We start from the raw sequence: 18084 nt of genomic DNA, 5'->3' as shown, positions 1-18084 counted from the left end.
TTTTGCCTATGACTGGGGGGGAGTTACTGCCGGATCAAGACAGTATAGGGAAGACACCAAGAGACCAAACTACCCCCCCCACCCCCCCGTCCATAAGTAAAATATGAATCCCCTACAGCCTTGCTATGGTGTACTGCCATTATACAAGGGCATTATTACATGTCTTGTGTCTTACCTTTTTAAATAACTCCATATGGTAAGTTAAAGACATTTATTTTCATCTCCCTTTGATGATGTGAGTCAGACAGGTACTCTTACTGAGCATAACCAGTGCAGTTGTAAGTATGGAAGCTACGATATAAGCTTATTCATTTGTTTACGGTACAAAACAGGAAACTGTTTCAAGCCTTGATGAATGGCAGTACTATGTTAAACTTACTTTTGCTTTAGGGTTATTTAAATGTTTAATGTGATCTGACACTTGTGTAACATTTAGCTTTGAGAAAAAAAATGACAGTAATTACATTGTTGTTCATAACCGCACTGAACAGTGTTTCCTGTACACCTACCAAACTTGTTGATGGGACATACTGGGTTTTCCTGAATGGCAACACAATAATTGGTATAGTTGAGCTACTGTACAATTATGTAAGTCAGTTTTTCTCCAAGTGTGACTAACAGCATAAACAATAAATAATAATATAATTAAAGTAATTCAGTAGGTAAATAGAATATCACTGAAGCATACTTGAAGTGTGCCCTGGAAACCTGCACTAGCTGGTGATTCTCTACAAGCAAACAGGCTATATGTGTTTCCCCATCTTGTCTTATTTTCTTCACCTGAGGACAATCAGCAGTCATTTAAATCTGTGAGGTTATCATTACACACTGACATAATAACATATAACCCCGTCATCTGTGTATTCACAGGAAAATGAACCCTGTTAAATAATGTAATTCATATCATAACCAGCTGAGTACGTCACAGTTCTTGGTCTACTCGAAATTAATAAACATGCATTCTTCAAGAAACAATCCTTCAGGCTTTGAGAAAACAAAAAAAAACCACCAGAACATTTCAGCTTTAAAAAGGTAACTTAACTGTAATTAAAAAACATTTTAATATTTAACAGCAGCATACATTGTTTTTGCTGACCCTTGGAAATTCCTTGGCAACACAAACTCCCCAGTGAAGCCCACTCTGTCATATACGCATGCAACGCATGCATGCACTATGCGGACAGGGTTAGCATACAAGCAGTTTAAGTGAGAAGCATCTGGCATTCTTCTTCTGGCTGCCCTGACTAGGTAGCCCCCCTCCCCCATTCCCCTAACATCCGTACAGAAAATAATTCCACTACGCTCTGGCAAGAAGGATACACTTCGAACAGCTACTTAATCATGTCCCAAACAGCACTATGGATGTCAAAGAAGTGAGGGGGCAGGGGGAACCAAGAGAAAAGAAAAACAAGGATTATCAGAGCCAACTGCTTCTCAGGTCATGACAAGAAAGTCTGAAAAAAAATGCTGAAAGATCCTTTGGGGATTGAGTTTGAAAGCTCTGTTTAGTTATCAACTCTAGGAACAGCTGTTGCTTTGCTAAATATCAGACAAGTTGTTTAAATCTATGCTGATGCTTTTTGTGAGATAAGGGGAAGGGGAGTTGACTTCATAAAGTAACCTATGCAACATTCATAACACATTTATGCTCTAATTCTCTGGTCTGAATTTATGAAGTAGACTGTTTAGATCAGTTTGGAATTTTATTTTTATTTAAAGAATTAATGCAGCATAGTACTCCTTCTTAACAAAAAGGTGTACTCTCTCAATAAGCGTCTCTCCATCCATTAAGAACCTCTTACAGTCCAAACCAATCAGTAACTCCCCCTCTTCTAGGGTCCATTTTCTGCCTCTGTTGTTCATCTTCCAAGAACTTCCTCTGAATGTCTTCCATCGAGTCAGGTTTAGGAGTATGGTCTTTTTGTGGGAAAAGGTCTGGAAATTCAAAGGTCTGCCCCTTACTCTAAAAATGAAGAAAAACATCACCGTGTCATTTAGCTTTAAACGATCTCCTGAACAGTTGATACCTTTACTGTAACTACTTATAGCCAAAAACGTATGAAAAAAGTGATTATTACTTAAGATGTTTTTGTCAAATAGAATTACTTTGGTGACCTGGCAGCCCCTAGACTCTGTAAGAAGAAGTTAGACAACTGCCCTTTTGTTAGCGTTTAGGGCATGCTCGTCAGCAACGCATCGCTATTTATATATTTTATTATTCTTCAACATAAAAAACAAGCAGCACAAAATGCACCATAAAGCAAACATCTCAGATAATAATGTGTTCTTCTACAGCTGGATTCTGGTAAAAGCATGTTAAAATATTTACACTCTTTATCTCACAGTTTCGGTATCCAGGGTTCTTTCCTGGCCACTGGTAACTTTGTGTGTGGAGTTTGCATGTTCTCCTCATGTGCAGGATTCCTCCCACCAACTCAAAAACATGCTGGGTTTTTACTGTGGTGAACAAGCAGGTATTAAAAAGGTGCTGCCTTGAGGGATGAAAGACACAGGTTTGAACCCAGTCTTCGTAGTTGAACTCGAAAGTCCTGTCAACAGGAAGAACTCAAAATGAAAGGAGTTGTTGGAAGCAGCAGAGACTCTAGCTGGCACCTGCCAGGAGAAGGGTTACATTGGATCGACCACTTCAGGCATCAAAAGTAGTGTGCCGTATATTCTCTAGATAGGAGAACATGGACTTTTACACTGTTCTCCACATCAGGATTAGACGGTGGGCAGTGCAAAACCTGGTTTTAGTTGATATGCTCATGTCAATTAATACTGCCAAAAAAGAGGCATTGGTATTTGCTGGTGTTATGTGGACTGGGGAACATGCCAATTCTGACCTGTGCCAGGCATCATTTTAATGGCCCCATTGGCCAACATGTGCCATCCATATAACCCAGCAGCCCTGGGTTATTAAGCTAGTGGCTGGCCATGCACAGCTTTCCAGATTGTGTTTCCTTGGATAGTTCTGGATGAGGGACATAAAACAAAGCAAGCTGACAACAATAACTTATGGATTACTACATTAAACATAACTGAAACCAGATGACGTAGTGGTAAGGAGAAGACTGGAAATTCTCTGCAACTAGGAGATGATGTGGAAGGGAAGTACAGTGAAGTCCCTTGACTTGGGATCCATATGCTACTGCTGATGAGGACAGACTAGAAAAAATGTGGAAATCAAGGCAAGAAAGAGAATCTTATGAAGATAGTGAGCAAATGAGGAATGTCAACGGAGTCAGTGACAGAATCGTGATAATCCGATTCCAGTGTAAAGATGCAGCAGTCTTCCTGGTCTCATCTATGCTCCACAGCACAAATGCAATGGCAAGGTGAAGAGGGCATTCAGGAAGCAGTTGCAGGTCCTTAGTGATACAGAGGAACAACATGACTTGGTCCTGACAATGGGTGACTTGAATGCTCAGACTGAGAAGACATTATTAGATACGAGGACTGCCTGGGTACACGTGGTAGGGCTAACAGTCATTTTAGACTTTTGTTTGGTAAATGGCTTAATGACGGTTGTCATGACTAGACAGCATGGGTAATGAAGAGGATGCCATTGCTGATGTTTGTCTGGCAAATGGCTTAATGATGTCTTTTACAACCAGAAGGCATGGATTAGGTCTAAATCTCACCAATGCCAGCCAACTGTGAAGCAAGGACCAAGCTGGCACAAGAGGGATGCTCAAGTCAGATCATATACTCAGCAGTTTAAAATAAAAGAAAGAAAACACAAGTCTTAATCAATAAATAATTCACAAAATGAAACCTGGCTTTAGCTGTATAAATGGAATATCCACTATCCAATATCAACACTACAAGACTACACACAGTCCCCTTACAGAAACAGAAGCTCTGGTCTGCCACTCGAGGCCCTTTTCTCATGACTCTCTCAGGGAACCACAAAATCCTCTCCAGTGTCTCATCCATTGTAGGCATTTTTTGAAAAAGTTGTAACTTTCACACACATCCACACCCAACCACACATATACTTCTCAGGGAATGCTGGCAGAAAAATACTGTCACCAGTCTAGATAGGGCTAGACAGCCAGATACACCAGCTATTGGACCACTCTTGGTTTAGCCAAATATAACTTATAAAAACTTATAAAAAATACTACTTCACTGGATAGTAGGATCAACTGATAAAGCAATTTCAGAAGGCAGATATGTGAAGCACTGTCAACTTACAATGTTCAACACCCCCCTTTTCAGATAATAAATAATATTGCATAAATAATGCAATCACAAGATCCTGAAGTGAATAAATAAACATTACCTAAAGAATAAGGCAAGCAGAGCATATTCAGATTAAATATGCAGACACATGAGAAAGTGCAGAAGGAATATTGAAACAGCAGTCAGTTACACAGAACATGTAAAGAAGAGTATGATCTACAGTTAACCAACTATCCCAGCTCTCTCTTACTAGAAATAATTAATCAAGTCAGAAAAGTTAATAAACAAGGCAAACCAGCAAACCTTTCACAGATGTCACCAAGGCTTTTACAGCAGAGACAAACGGAGATAAACAGTAACAGAGTTCCCTGCTTTCCCAAATATATATTCATTCCAGCGATTATCAGATTATATGATTTCCTTTCCACAGAAAAAAAAAACAAGTGTAATTATGTTACATTAGACTATATTAGTTTCTTTACAGTAGGGCAAGTTCTCTGATTCAGTCTCCAAATTTTCCCTAGTAGTACAAAATACAACCTGAAGTCTCCCCTGAAAATAGGCTACTAGCCTATTCAACAAAGGATAAATTGATAAAATTAAAAAAAAGTTCCCAAATAAAGGAACAAGCTATTCCACCTTAGATTCCCCATATGCAGTGGGTAAGTTTTTCAGATACAAGGACTTCAAATTACCTCACTCATTTCCCATACTGAGAAAACATACTAGCAGTAAGAAAGATCTTATAAGCATCTGTAAACCATTTAGATATTAATGACCATTTCTTTTCACAGTTCTAGCCAGCTCCTTCTTTGAAGTACATTGCAACTGAATTTTATGAGTTGATAGTTTCCTGATGCAAGAAATTGCATTTTACATTTCAACTATAAATTCCATGCAATTCTCTCTTCCTTCATCTCCTTTCCAACATTTAAAGAGAAAAGGGTCACAAAGTTATACATATTTTGCTTTATGTATGGAATAAGAAAGAAAACTGCATCAAATCTACAAATCATTTTTTGTAGTCTGGGATAGCCTGACACCAGAGTGGTCAAACCATGGTTTGCAAAGAGACAGAGTCAAAAGATTACATAAAAACAGTAAGCAGAATCCAACTCGGGTTGACTTCCTTCTAGTAAGTGAAGGTTACCATGGTTGAATCATTGACTGCAAAGTCAGCATTCATGAAAAAGGTCGGCTGCCAGCCTAAACCACTGGTGGCCAAACTCACTTGAGAGCACTGGTAAGAAAATCAACTTGAGACTAGGATGAAAATTTGAAAGCTGACCAGAGCAAAAGCAGACGAGTGAAAGGAAATAGTCATCAAACACAGGAAATGGGTACAGCCGAACAATGGCACGATCTCAACACAGCAAGTGTCAATAGATCTGCGTTTGAGCTAGGTGTGGGGAAATAATGTATATAAGGATAACTTGTGGTGGAAAGCAGAAGTGCAGAAAGGAATGGGAGAGAGAAACAACAGATCAGGCTAGGCTGACTTACAAAGAATAAAAAAAAATAGTTATGTACTCACTATAACGTTCCCTCTGTGTTGTCCATTTTCGTTCTTTTGCAACCGATGGATTTGGCTCCGACTTGGCTTCTTCGACCTGATCCTCAGATCCAAAACTCTTGAGATCCTCCCTTTACCCCTAATGCACCACTAACCAAACATACCTCAGCTCGAACTTGCTGCCCCTAGATATAAAAGGACTACATGTTAAAGAATTTAACAAGGACAGAAAGGAAAAAGGAAGCTGGAGCTCAAACAAGGAAAGAATAGTTGTGTAAAATCTTACCATAACTATAGAAGACCTTCTCTTCTACATGCTGCAGTATTCACAACATGGGGGAGTCCACCTCCGGCTGACGGACTGTTATGAATACTGCAGCATACGAATAGAAAGACATCAAAGATTCCTGTGAAAACTCTTAGGTCTTTCCAGAAGCAAAGGGATGGGGGCAAGTGGGTGAAAAGTTGAGGAAGAATAAAAATGAACAAAGATGAAATGTTATGGTGAGTACATAACTTTTTTATTTGATGGTGTCCTTTTCATTCATTCATCAACTGATGAAACAGAGTCCCCAGCTACTCTAACCTTGGGTGGCCTTCATGGAAGGATATTCTGGAGTACTGCACAGCCAAAGGCAGCTCTGTTCCTGGAAACCAAATCCAGTTTGCAATGAACAATAAATGTAAGAGCATTAGTCCAAGCTGTAGCTGCACAAATGTCACCTAAGGAAGCCCCTAACCAAAAAGCTGAAGAGGCGACGACAGACCTTGTGTAATAGCTCCAGAAAGCTTATGCAATGGTAATCCTCTGTTACTACAGACAAAGGATAAACAATCTATTAACCATTTGGCCAGTGTATCTTTGGAAACTGGTAAGACCAATCTGTTAGGAGACAAGGAAACAAACATCTGGTCAGTTTTCCTGCAGTCCTTGATCCTACAAAGATAAAAGCGAAATGGTCTATGCACACCCAAAACATGGAGCATACACTCTCCCTCATTTGAAAACTTTGGAAAGAAAACTGGGAGGTTTATGATCTGGTTAATGTTGGACTTGGAAGTTACTTTAGGTAGAAAAGACTGGTTGGTCTGCAAGGGCACCCTTTCTTTGTGGAAAATCAGGTAAGGAGATTTGGAAGATAGAGCCTGGAGTTCAGATACTCATCTAGCTAATGTGATAGCGTCTAGAAAAGTGATCTTCCAAGATAAAAATTTTACATCTGACCGGGCTGATGGTTCAAAGGGAGTTTGGTTTAGGTCCTGAAGCACTTTACTTAAATCCCAAGGAGGAGTAGGATCCTCTAGCGGAGGTCTATGTAAAATGGCCCCTTTGAGAAAAGCATTACATGATTTAGAAGAAGCTAAGGTAGAGTTACGTTGCACCTAGGTGGAAGTTTGAAATGGCAGCCAAATGGACCTTAACAGTAGAAAAGCTAGAACCTTCATTGAAACGAAGCTAAAAAATCAAATATAGCTGATACAGTTGGAGAAAGGGAGTCGAAATCCATGCTAAGGGCCCAGAATAGAAATCTCTTCAATTTACTTCTGTAAATCTTTCTAGATGAAGCTTTTTGAGAAAAAAATACAATATGCTGGACCCAGGAGGACAGCCTTGTCTGTCTAGCAATTAGTGGAACTGGAAAAAACATGCAGTAAACTTGAGGCCTGTTATATCCAGATGAGTCATACTTGGGTGAAACAGGAGATCTGGCATGGGATCCAGTATCCGGGGTGGATGTGGAAGGTGAGGCCACAGAAAAGGGAATGAAATCTGATGAGGCCAAAAGGGGGCAATGAGGATAACTGTAATCTTCAACCAGAATGCTTTCTGCAGAAATTTAGGAATGAGAGTTAATGGAGGGTTAGCATAAAGGAGACCAGAGAGCCGGTCATGGACTAGAGCATCTCTTGTTGATCTCCCTTGTTGGAGGGATCAAAGCATAGAACATGCTGCACTTATTGCTTAGGGAAGACATAAATAGGTTACAGCTTGGCTGGCCCCATCAACAGAAAATTCTCCCCACCACTTTGACATTGAGAGACCACTCATGAGGCATCAGAATCCACAATCACGTTGGTTTTCCCTGGAATGTGCACTCCTATTGGAAAGTGACCAGAAGAGATCACCCATTGTCACACTCTCATTACTTCTTGACAAAGTGGATAAGACTTGGTTCCTCCCTGTTTGCGACTGTACCAGACCGGTGACATATTGTCCATCTGAACAGCAATTGTCTCGGATGGGAGAACATCTTGAAAGGTCTGCAACACTAGGAGGACTGCTCTCATTTCCAGGACACTGAGAAGTGTCTTGGCTTCTTCGGAGGACCGCTTACCTTGCTTGGACTGTTTTTCCCAAACAATGCCCCCCCCCCCCCCAAGATGGGAGGCATCTGTTGTCACCATTAGCAGGGGGAGAAGGGTCTATATTAGAACATCGAATATTTAAAAGTTCGAATCACTAAAGGTCGACCTTTAGTGATCGAACTGTTAAAACATTTAATGTTCATTAAAAAAAAAATAAATAAAAACAACAAAAAAAAAACGGTGTAGGCAAGCCCCCCTGCACCCCCCACACCCCCCGCTACTTAAATACACCAACTCTGAGACCGCGCTCCATTGAAGTAAATGGAAATCTCACCTTACAGAGGTTTCCATTTACTTGTTCGATGTTCTGCAGTTTCGTTATTCTCGTGTTGACAATGTCAGATTCGACACTGTCGGCTTTTGAGAATGTAATATAGGCCCAGGGGAGAAGAAATGGATGACCTATATAGAGTTTATTAAAAATCTACCTAAGAATATACCTTTTGCATGCCTGTGTGATCTTGACTGGAATAGTTAAAGGGTGCCGAAGACTGGACCACTAGAGTATTTGCATGTGAAACCTAACCATAGGAATGAGGATGATAACAGCGGCCAAGGATCCCAAGGCTTGGAAAATTAGTGGTGCTGGAACAGAAGAATTTTTAATTACTTTACTGACCCAGGAGCTCAGTGTCTGGATTCCAGCAGTAGGAAGGAGGCTATCTGACTGACTGTGTCCACACAAGCACCTTTGAACTCCAGACTCTGGGCGGGTGTGAGCTGTGATTTTTTGTAACTGACTGTTACGGCTAGATGGATGCACAACTGCAGCAAGTAGTCCCTTGCTTGTAGGAGTATGTGCCTGGTTGGGGCAGATAGGAGCTAGTCATCCAAGTATGGAAACGCACAGAATCCCAGCAGTCGTAAGAGAGCGGCTACCACTGCCATGCATTTGGTGAGCACCCTGAGGGCTGGGGTGAGACCAATGGGCAGTGCTCTGAAGTGGTATTGACTGGCTTCCAGCCGGAAGCACAGGTTTAGTCTGGAATGCCTGGTCATTTTGATGTCATAGGACTGCATCCTGAAGATCTATCGAGCACAACCAATCATCCTTTCCACAGTAGAAGCAAAATAGACTAAGCTACGACCATCCAGAAAATGGAATATTGTGCGAACTGACTTAGTTTGCTGAGATCCAGAACTGGTCAAGTCCCTGTCTTTTTGGCACCAACAAGAATACTGAATAGGTCCTGAATCCTCTCAGATCCGAGGGGACCTACTGGATGACTCTTTTCTAGTGGTTTCTCTATTTCTAGTGCTGCTACTTCCCTCTGATTGGGTGGAACATCAGGGATTCTTTTCATTTTTGTAGGGGGATTTGGGAAAATTGTATAATATAACCTCTGGATATAATTCTCTGCACCCAGAAATCTTTTATTATAGATAACCAGGCCCTTTGGTTCAGAGACAAACATCCCGACTGCTTCCACAGGGTAACAAGCTGGGCCTCCCTTCAGGAATGTTGGCAGGGCTTGTCCGAGAAGGAATCCCAGAAGCCCTGGTTCTGCAAGTCACCTCTGCCATAGGGATGGCATCTTTCATGTGTGCTCCCCCCTCTGCCTCTTGGGGAACCATTTCCACCATGTGTCTTGAAAAGGACCCTGGGATTTGCAAAACCACATTTTTCCACCTCCCCATTGATTCCTTCACAAAGGTCTTTGAAGAGTTAAACATATGCCCATGGCAGATGGGTCTTTCCCTCTTGCTCATATCTGGAGAGTGCGTCCTTTACCTTGGGGCCAAATAAAGAAGCATCAAAGGGAGCACTGATGAAAAAAGACTTAAGGAGCTCCACCAAATCACATAGTCAGATCCAGGCATGTCTTCTAATGGCTATGCATGAAACTGCAGCCAATGAGTTACCTTCTGCTGCTTGGGAGATCAGCCTCATGGATGTGTTAGAAATTGACTGAAGAGTGGTCAGTTGTGAGAAGGCTCAATTTTCATCCTTGGCACACATGGACCTAGAAAGAGATTTGGAAAGCTCTTTGGTCAAATCTCTCTGTAATCTCGTAAAACATGCCAGGTAATTCAGTGATCGGAGTGCAAAGGTTGATGAAGCATACAAGCACTTACCAAACCTGCCCAAGGCCATGGACTCTCTATTAGGATGGACAGAAGAGTTCTGTTCTGCAAGCTCTCTTTTAGTGGCTGCCACCACAACCATGGCATCAACAGGAACCCCTTTGCTTCAGTGTACCTGGTCCTTAGGAGGAGCTAAAATTTTATGAGGTCATTTAGGGACCAGCTCTCCTTCCACTCCTGGCGAGAAACAAAGTCTAGAAGTTAGTTAGCAAGGAGAAGTTAGCAAAGTAGTAGTCAGGCCAGACCCAAAAGCCTCCAGGAACACCAGTTCCTCCTGGAAAGGGTTTTGGAGGACCAGCCACCTTTTTGTTTCAGGACCTCTGGGACATCTCCAAAGGCAATGTCTACATCTGGGGGACCCCTCCCCTCCAGTGAAATCTGTCTCATCCCTGAGAGACTCCTGAGGGGAATCTAGGTGTCACCTTTTACACATCCTCTTCTGAGGGACGTCCTCAGTGGGGTGACCTAGGGAAGTATTAGAAGAGCTGAGGAAGTCCTGGGGGACTGACTGGAGATTACATCAGGCTGGCTGTTCCAATGTAATGGATGAACAAGGCTCACAATAGAGAACCGAAGGAGGTAAAGTTGTATGATCAAAGGAGGGCAGGGATGTCCTTTCTCTAGATAAAGAGAAGGCCCTCTCCACAACTTCAAAGGCAGAATGCCCAGGGGAAACAAGTCGATGGCAAAGGAGCTGACAATTCCAGAACCGCTGGCTCCTCTAACTGCACAAGCACTCAAACTGAGGAAGGAGTTGGACCTAAGCTGTCCAAGCTCTGAAAGCTTCTGCATCAATCCCAATACCCCAGACCCAGTGCTTCAGCTGCGAGTGTGCTCTGGCTCCAAAATGCCTGGAGCTGAAGAACACACCATCTTTGGACCCAAATGAGGACACCTCCAGGGGTCTTGGATCTGAGGGCTCTGAAAAGTACAGTTATGTACACTTACCATAAACGTAGATGTTCGAGTGTATTCACTGTTGCAGTCATTACATTTGGGTAATCCTGCTGGCAGGTTGCCCTCAGTCGGACTGAATTCCAAAGTCCTGGGTCCTGCGTCAGCTGATGTCACCCCTTCCCTGACGTCAGGTCGTCAGGTATATAAAAGATGCGTCCGACGCCATTTTCTTTAGTTTTTCATGCCCCAGATGTCAGGTGCCCCCATAAAGGTAGCAAAAAAATATATATGTATATATACATGCATCAATATAAACTTTAACTTCATCTACAAGCAAATACACCACATAGGTTGTAGAAAATAGAGAAGGGGGATGGAGGGTGGGTAACCTGGACTGCAACAGTGAATACACTCGAACATCTACATTTATGGTAAGTGTACACAACTGTACTATGTTCTTCGTGTTTCACTGTTGCAGTCATTACATTTGGGTAGAGTCCCAAAGCTATGGATGGGAGGCTGGAGCTAAACAGCATTAGGAGCGGCTATGAGGCCCTGCAGCACTGCAGTGGCAAAGCCTGCCTTGGATTTAGAGTAGAGTGGCAGATGATAGTGCTTTGTAAAGGTGTGCACTGAACTCCAAGTAGCAGCCTCTAAAATGTCCTTGGTTGGTACTCCCCTGAGAAAGGCTGCTGAAGTGGCTGCAGCTCTGGTTGAATGTGTCCTAATGCCCTTAGGCACTGGTTTGCCATAGTGTAAGTAGCAGAAACGAATGCAGTGGCCTATCCACTTTGAAATTGTCAGCTTTGAGATACCCTTTCCTTGTGATACTGCAGCATATGCCACTAGTAATTGCTCTGTCTTTCTGAAAACTTTGGTTCTGTCCAAGTAGAATCTAAGCTGCCTGTGTACGTCCAAAGAATGCAGAATTCTTTCCCCCTTGTTCTGTGGATCTGGATAAAAAGTTGGCATATGAATAGTTTGGTTAAGAGCCACACTGGATACCACCTTAGGCATAAATGTTGGGTTTGTCCTCAGAGAGACCCTGTCTGGATAAAAAAAGGTTCCACCGCCATGAGTGCCTGTAGCTCTGAAACTCGTCTTGCAGAAGATATTGCTAGGAGCAGAGCTGTTTTCCAAGATAAAAACTTTATATCAGCAGTAGCAGCGGGCTCAAAAGGAGGCAGGGTGAGTTTTTCCAAGACATAGTTGAGGTCCCATGCAGGCACTGGTGATCTCCTTGGAGGCCTTAAATTGTTAGCTCCTCTGAGGTACTGTTTTAATAAGGGATGACAAAAGATTGGTGGCTCTGTATTGTAATGAGCTGAAATGGCAGAGGCATGAATTTTAATAGATGAAAAAGATAGGCCTTTGCCCAGCATCTCAGTTAAGTACTGTAAAATCTGAGGAATATTTGGTACAGCTGTGTCAGTTCCTTGTGCCTGGTTCCAAGCAGAGAATCTCTTCCATTTTCCAGCATAAGATTTTCTAGTACTAGGCCTTCTGGCCTCCAAAATTATATCCATCACAGCTTTACTGAGAGGTGTGTTTTGTATGACTACATTATCTGCCATGCTGCCAGGTTTAAAGTCTTGAGTTGGCTGTGCAGAATCTGATTGTTTTGCTGGGACAGTAGATGAGGTATTTGAGGTAAGGTCCAAGCTGGGCATTGAGACAAGTTCTTTAGGACTGGAAACCAGTACTGGCGGGGCCAGTCTGGGGCAATCAGTATCATTTTTGGCTTCTCCTGTCTGGCCTTTAGGAGTACCTTGGGCAGGAGAGGCAGTGGGAGAAAGGCATATACGGACAGGTTTTTCCAGCTGAAAGATAGGGCGTCCACTTTCCATGCTTGCCTGTGATAAGTCCTTGTGCAGAATCTTTTTAGTTGGTAGTTGTGAGGGGGGGGCAAATAGATCTTTGTCCGGGTATCCCCATTTCCTTGTTATCATGCTGAAGACTTATGGATTCAGCTGCCACTCGTGAGGATCCATGAGGTTTCTGCTTAGTTCGTCTGCCAGAGTATTTTTCCTTCCTGACAGAATTGTGCCTACAGATATACTTGGTAAGTTAATGCTGTGTCCCACAAAGTCATGGCTAGTCTGCAAAGGGGGTAAGAATGTGTGCCCCCCTGCTTGTTTATATACCACATGACTGTGGTGTTGTCCGTCTTTATCATTAATTGTCCTGGATGAATTAGGTCCTTGAAGGCTGTCAGGGCATTCTGAACAGCTAGCATCTCTTTTTGATTGATATGTAGATGCATTTGGGTTAAGGGCCATGTGCCCTGAATGCATCTTCCTGTCATCTGGGCCCCCCAGACATAATCTGATGCATCCGTTGTTAGTGTCTGGCTGGGGGTAATGTGAATGGCTGTCCCTTGTTTTGGTGACAAGCCTTTGTCCACCATTGAAACTCCTGTTGTAAGCAGGGAATAAGAGTGATCTTTGTTTCCAGGCTGTGGCAATGTTGAGTTCATAGGTACCAGTGAAGTTTCTTCATATGCAGTCTTGCATATGGAATTAGTAGGATGCAGGATGCCATGAAGCCCAAAGCCTGCAGAATTTTTCTTGCATATAAAGTACAGTTGTGTACCTACCATAAATGTAGATGTTAGAGTGTATTCACTGTTGCAGTCATTACTCTTGGGTTATCCTGCTGGCAGGCTACCCTCAGTCGGCCAGAATTCCAAATTCTAGGTCTGGCGTCGGTTGCTGTCACCTCTTCCCTGACGTCAGTGCGCCAGGGGTATAAAGATGCAGCAGACGCCATTTTCTTCAGGTTTTCTTGCCCCAGATGTCAGGTGCCCCCAAATTGGTAGGCTGAAAAAATATGCCAATAAAAATAAATGCGCAAAAATAACATTCCCTTTGTCTACAAGCAAATACACCAAATAGGTTGTATAGGATAGAGAAATGCAGAAAAGTCCCAGCAAAGAGAAGGGGGATGGTGGGTGGGTAACCTGGACTGCAACAGTGAATACACTCGAACATCAACATTTATGGTAGGTACACAACTGTACTGTGTTTATCGTGTTTCACTGTTGCAGTCATTACTCTTGGGTTGAATCCCAAAGATGAGGATGGGTGGCTGGGCTAAATAGGATTAGGAGAGGCTATGAGGCCCTGCAGAAAGTACAGTTGTGTACCTACCATAAATGTAGATGTTCGAGTGTATTCACTGTTGTAGTCATTACACTAGGGTTATCCTGCTGGCAGGCGACCCACAGTCGGCCCGAGTTCCAAAGTCTTGGTCCGGCATCGGTTGCTGTCGCCCATTCCCTGACGTCAGAGCACCAGGGGTATAAAAGCTGCAACCAACGCCATTTTCTTCAGTTTTTCTTGCCCCAGATGTCAGGTGCCCCCAGATAGGAGGGCTAGAAAGATAAAATTATGCCAAAAAACATGCATATATTACTATAAACATTTCCTTCATCTACAAGCAAATACACCACATAGGTAGTATAGAGATGAGAAGTACAGAAAAGTCCCAGCAATGAAAAAGGGGGATGGTGGGTGGGTAACCTGGACTGCAACAGTAAATACACTCGAACATCTACATTTATGGTAGGTACACAACTGTACTATGTTCATCGTGTTTCACTGTTGCAGTCATTACACTTGGGTAGAATCCCAAAGCTGAGGTTGGGTGGCTGGGTCTAAATTAGATTTGGAGAGGCTAACAAACCCTGCATAACTGCAGTGGCAAAGCCTGCTCTGGATTTAGAGTAGAGAGGTAAGTGGTAGTGCTTGGTGAAAGTGTGCACTGAGCTCCAGGCTGCAGCTTCTGAAATGTCTTTGGTTGGTACTCCTCTGAGGAAAGCTGCAGAAGTGGCTGCTGCTCTGGTAGAATGAGGCCTAATGTCCTTAGGCACTGATTTGCCATGTTGTACATAACAGAAGTGGATGCAGTGTCCTATCCATTTCGAGATTGTCTGCTTTGTAACAGGCTTACCTTGTGATCCTGCAGCATATGCTACAAACAGTTGCTCAGTTTTTCTGAAAGCTTTTGTTTTGTCCAAGTAGAAACATAGCTATCTGTGTATATCCAAAGCATGCAGAAGTCTCTCCCCCTTTATTCTGGGGATTTGGGTAAAAAGTAGGTAAATGAATGGTTTGGTTTAGAGCCACATTGGAGACCACTTTTGGCATGAATGTTGGGTTTGTCCTAAGAGAAACCCTGTCCTGATGAAAAATGAGGAAAGGTTCCACAGCCTGTAACTCTGAGACTCTTCTTGCTGAAGTTATTGCTAGGAGCAGAGCAGTTTTCCATGACAAGAATTTTAGATCAGCTGTGCTGGCTGGTTCAAATGGAGGCAGTGTGAGCTTTTCTAAAACAAAACTGAGGTCCCAAGTAGGTACTGGTGCTCTCCTCGAGGGTCTTATATCTTTTGCCCCTCTGAGGTTCTGTCGTAGTAGTGGATGTGAAAAAATTGGAGGTTCCATATTGTAATGAGCTGAAATGGCAGAGGCATGGATTTTAATAGATGAAAAAGATAAGCCTTTGTCCAGCATCTCAGTTAGGTATTGTAAAATCTGAGGTATATTAGAGACAAGTGGTTCGAGCCCTTGTGCCTGGTTCCAAGCACAGAATCTCTTCCATTTTTCTGCATAAGATTTCCTAGTGCTGGGCCTCCTGGCTTCTAAAATGACATCCATAACAACTTTAGAGAGAGGTGCAGTCTTAGTGGCTACATTATCTGCCATGCTGCCAGGTTCAAGGTTCTGAGTTGACTGTGCAGAATCTGATTGTTTTGTTGTGTCAGAAGATGAGGAATTTGAGGTAGAAGCCAAGCTGGGCCTTGAGACAAATTCTTTAGGATTGGGTACCAATGCTGGTGTGGCCAGTCTGGTGCAATCAGGATCAATTTTGGCCTTTCTTGTCTGACTTTTAGTAGCACCTTGGTGAGAAGAGGCATCAGAGGTAAAGCATAGACTGTCAGGCCTTTCCAGCTGAATGATAGAGCATCCACTTTCCATGCTTGAGAATGATAAGTCCTTGTGCAAAATTTCTGTATTTGGTAATTATGAGGGGAGGCAAAAAGATCTATGTCTGGGCGTCCCCATTTCCGCGTTATCATGCTGAACACTTGTGGATTTAGCTTCCATTTGTGAGGATCCATGAGATTTCTGCTTAGTTCATCTGCCAGTGTGTTTTTTGTTCCTGGCAGGAATTGTGCCTGCAGATGTACTTGATAGGTCAGTGCTGTGTTCCACAAAGTCATGGCTTGTCTGCATAGGGGGTAGGAATGTGTGCCCCCTTGCTTGTTTATGTACCACATAACTGTGGTGTTGTCCGTGTTTATTAATAGTTGCCCTGGACGTATTAGGTCCTTGAAAGCTGTCAGGGCATTCTATACAGCTAGCATCTCTTTTTGATTGATGTGAAGATGCATTTGTTCCTTGGGCCACGTGCCTTGAATACATTTTACTGCCATATGTGCCCCCCAGGCATAATTCGAAGCATCCGTTGTTATTGTCTGCCTGGCTGTGGGCAAGGTCAAAGGCTGTCCCTTGTTGTGGTGACAGGCCTGGGACCACCATCGAAACTCCTGTTGTAGGCAGGGAATTAAAGTTGTGATTGTCTCTAGGCTGTGACAATGTGGAGTCCAAACACTTTTTAGATACCACTGTAGTTTCTTCATATGCAGTTTTGCATATGGAATTAGTAGAATGCAGGATGCCATGAAGCCTAAGGCCTGCAGAATTTTTCTTGCAGGGAGATGGGTTTTTGTTGCCATCATTTGAAAATAATAAGTCAGTTGCCTTTGTTTGTCTGGTGTGAGATAAGCCATCTGGGCAGTTGTATTTAAGCTTGCACCCAGGAATATTATCTCTTGAGAGGGCACTAGTTTTGAATTCTTTTCGTTTACTGCGTACCCTAGGCAAATTAGCAATCATTTTACAAACGCCAGATGCTTTAGAAGAATGGCCTTGCTCTCTGCTTGAATAAGGCAGTCGTCCAAGTAGAGATATATTTGAATTCCTTTTTGTCTGCAAAATGCAATTACTGGTGCCAGGCATTTTGTGAAGACACTGGGCGCAGTAGATAACCCAAAGGGCAATGCAGAGAATTGGTAATCCATTGAGCCTGCTATGAATCTGAGGTATCTTCTGCAAGACTGTCTGATTGGGACACGCAGGTATGCCTCCTTGAGGTCCAAAGTAACTAGACAAGCCTTCTTGCCCAGCATGGGCAGAAGTTGCTGCAGTGTTAACATTTTGAATTTTGGAACATCCAGAAAAGTATTTAGGATTGACAGGTCCAGTACTGGTCTCCAGGCTTTGTCCTTTCTGGGTACTAAGAAAAGTCTTGAGTAAAATCCTTGTCCCTGTTCTTGCTGTGGAACTTTTTGAATTGCTCCCATGTCCATAAGAGCAGCAATCTGTTTTTGTGCCTCTGCCCATTGGTTTTGTGGCAGGTCTGGCATACCTTTTGGTTTTGGAAGCGTGTGGAAGTGGAACCTGTAACCCTGAGAAACAATATTCAGCACCCATTGGTCCTGGGTGATCATGTGCCAAATTTTTGAGAAAAGTGCTAGCTTTCCCCCTAGGGGTGCTGCCAAAAGGTAAGTGCTTGGCATTTGTAGAGGGAAGTCATTGGGACTGTTTCCTATAAGGTTGTGATTTGTCTTCCCTTCCTTTGGGGGCTGAAGCACCCCATTGTTTAAGTCTGTAGGAACCTTGGACCTGAGATCTGCCTCTTGGGCGTCTGTATCTGCCTCTTTGTGGCCTGACACTGGAAAGGACCAATTTTTCGAAGGCAAGTTTCTGCTAAATCTAGGTGGTTGAACCTGTAAGAAATCTTTCACTGTCTGCATTGACTTTGCTTTATCCTCCATTTGCTTTAACACCTCTTCTGCTTTAACACCAAACAAAGTATCATGCTGTAATGGAGCATCCAATAATTTTACTTTAACATGCTCAGGTAAAGTTTGTTCTTTCAACCAAGCATGCCTTCGAATAAGAGAGCCTGTAACTGCAGCTCTACAAGAAGCCTCTAATGAATCAAAACCACATTGCAGAGTATGCTTTCCC

At 42.9% G+C, this 18084-nt stretch overlaps 1 protein-coding gene across 1 annotated transcript in view; it reads right to left on the bottom strand.

Moving 5' to 3' along the window:
* Positions 1-1690: 1690 nt before the first annotated feature.
* The window catches only part of LOC122791726 (39S ribosomal protein L23, mitochondrial-like), an 888113-nt gene continuing 871719 nt past the window's right edge, over positions 1691-18084 (bottom strand). Inside the window, exon 5 of the mRNA XM_044059631.1 lies at positions 1691-1963. Within this exon, the coding sequence (XP_043915566.1) occupies positions 1799-1963 (165 nt within the window). The 3' untranslated portion in view covers positions 1691-1798. The remainder of the gene's footprint in view (positions 1964-18084) is intronic.

This window comes from Protopterus annectens, chromosome 17.part0 (assembly GCF_019279795.1).
Source record: "Protopterus annectens isolate FY-2018-M chromosome 17.part0, PAN1.0, whole genome shotgun sequence".
Taxonomy (NCBI): Eukaryota; Metazoa; Chordata; order Ceratodontiformes; family Protopteridae; genus Protopterus; species Protopterus annectens.
The sequence above is the reverse complement of the archived record's forward strand: the minus strand, read 5'-3'. Positions and strand labels throughout refer to the sequence as shown.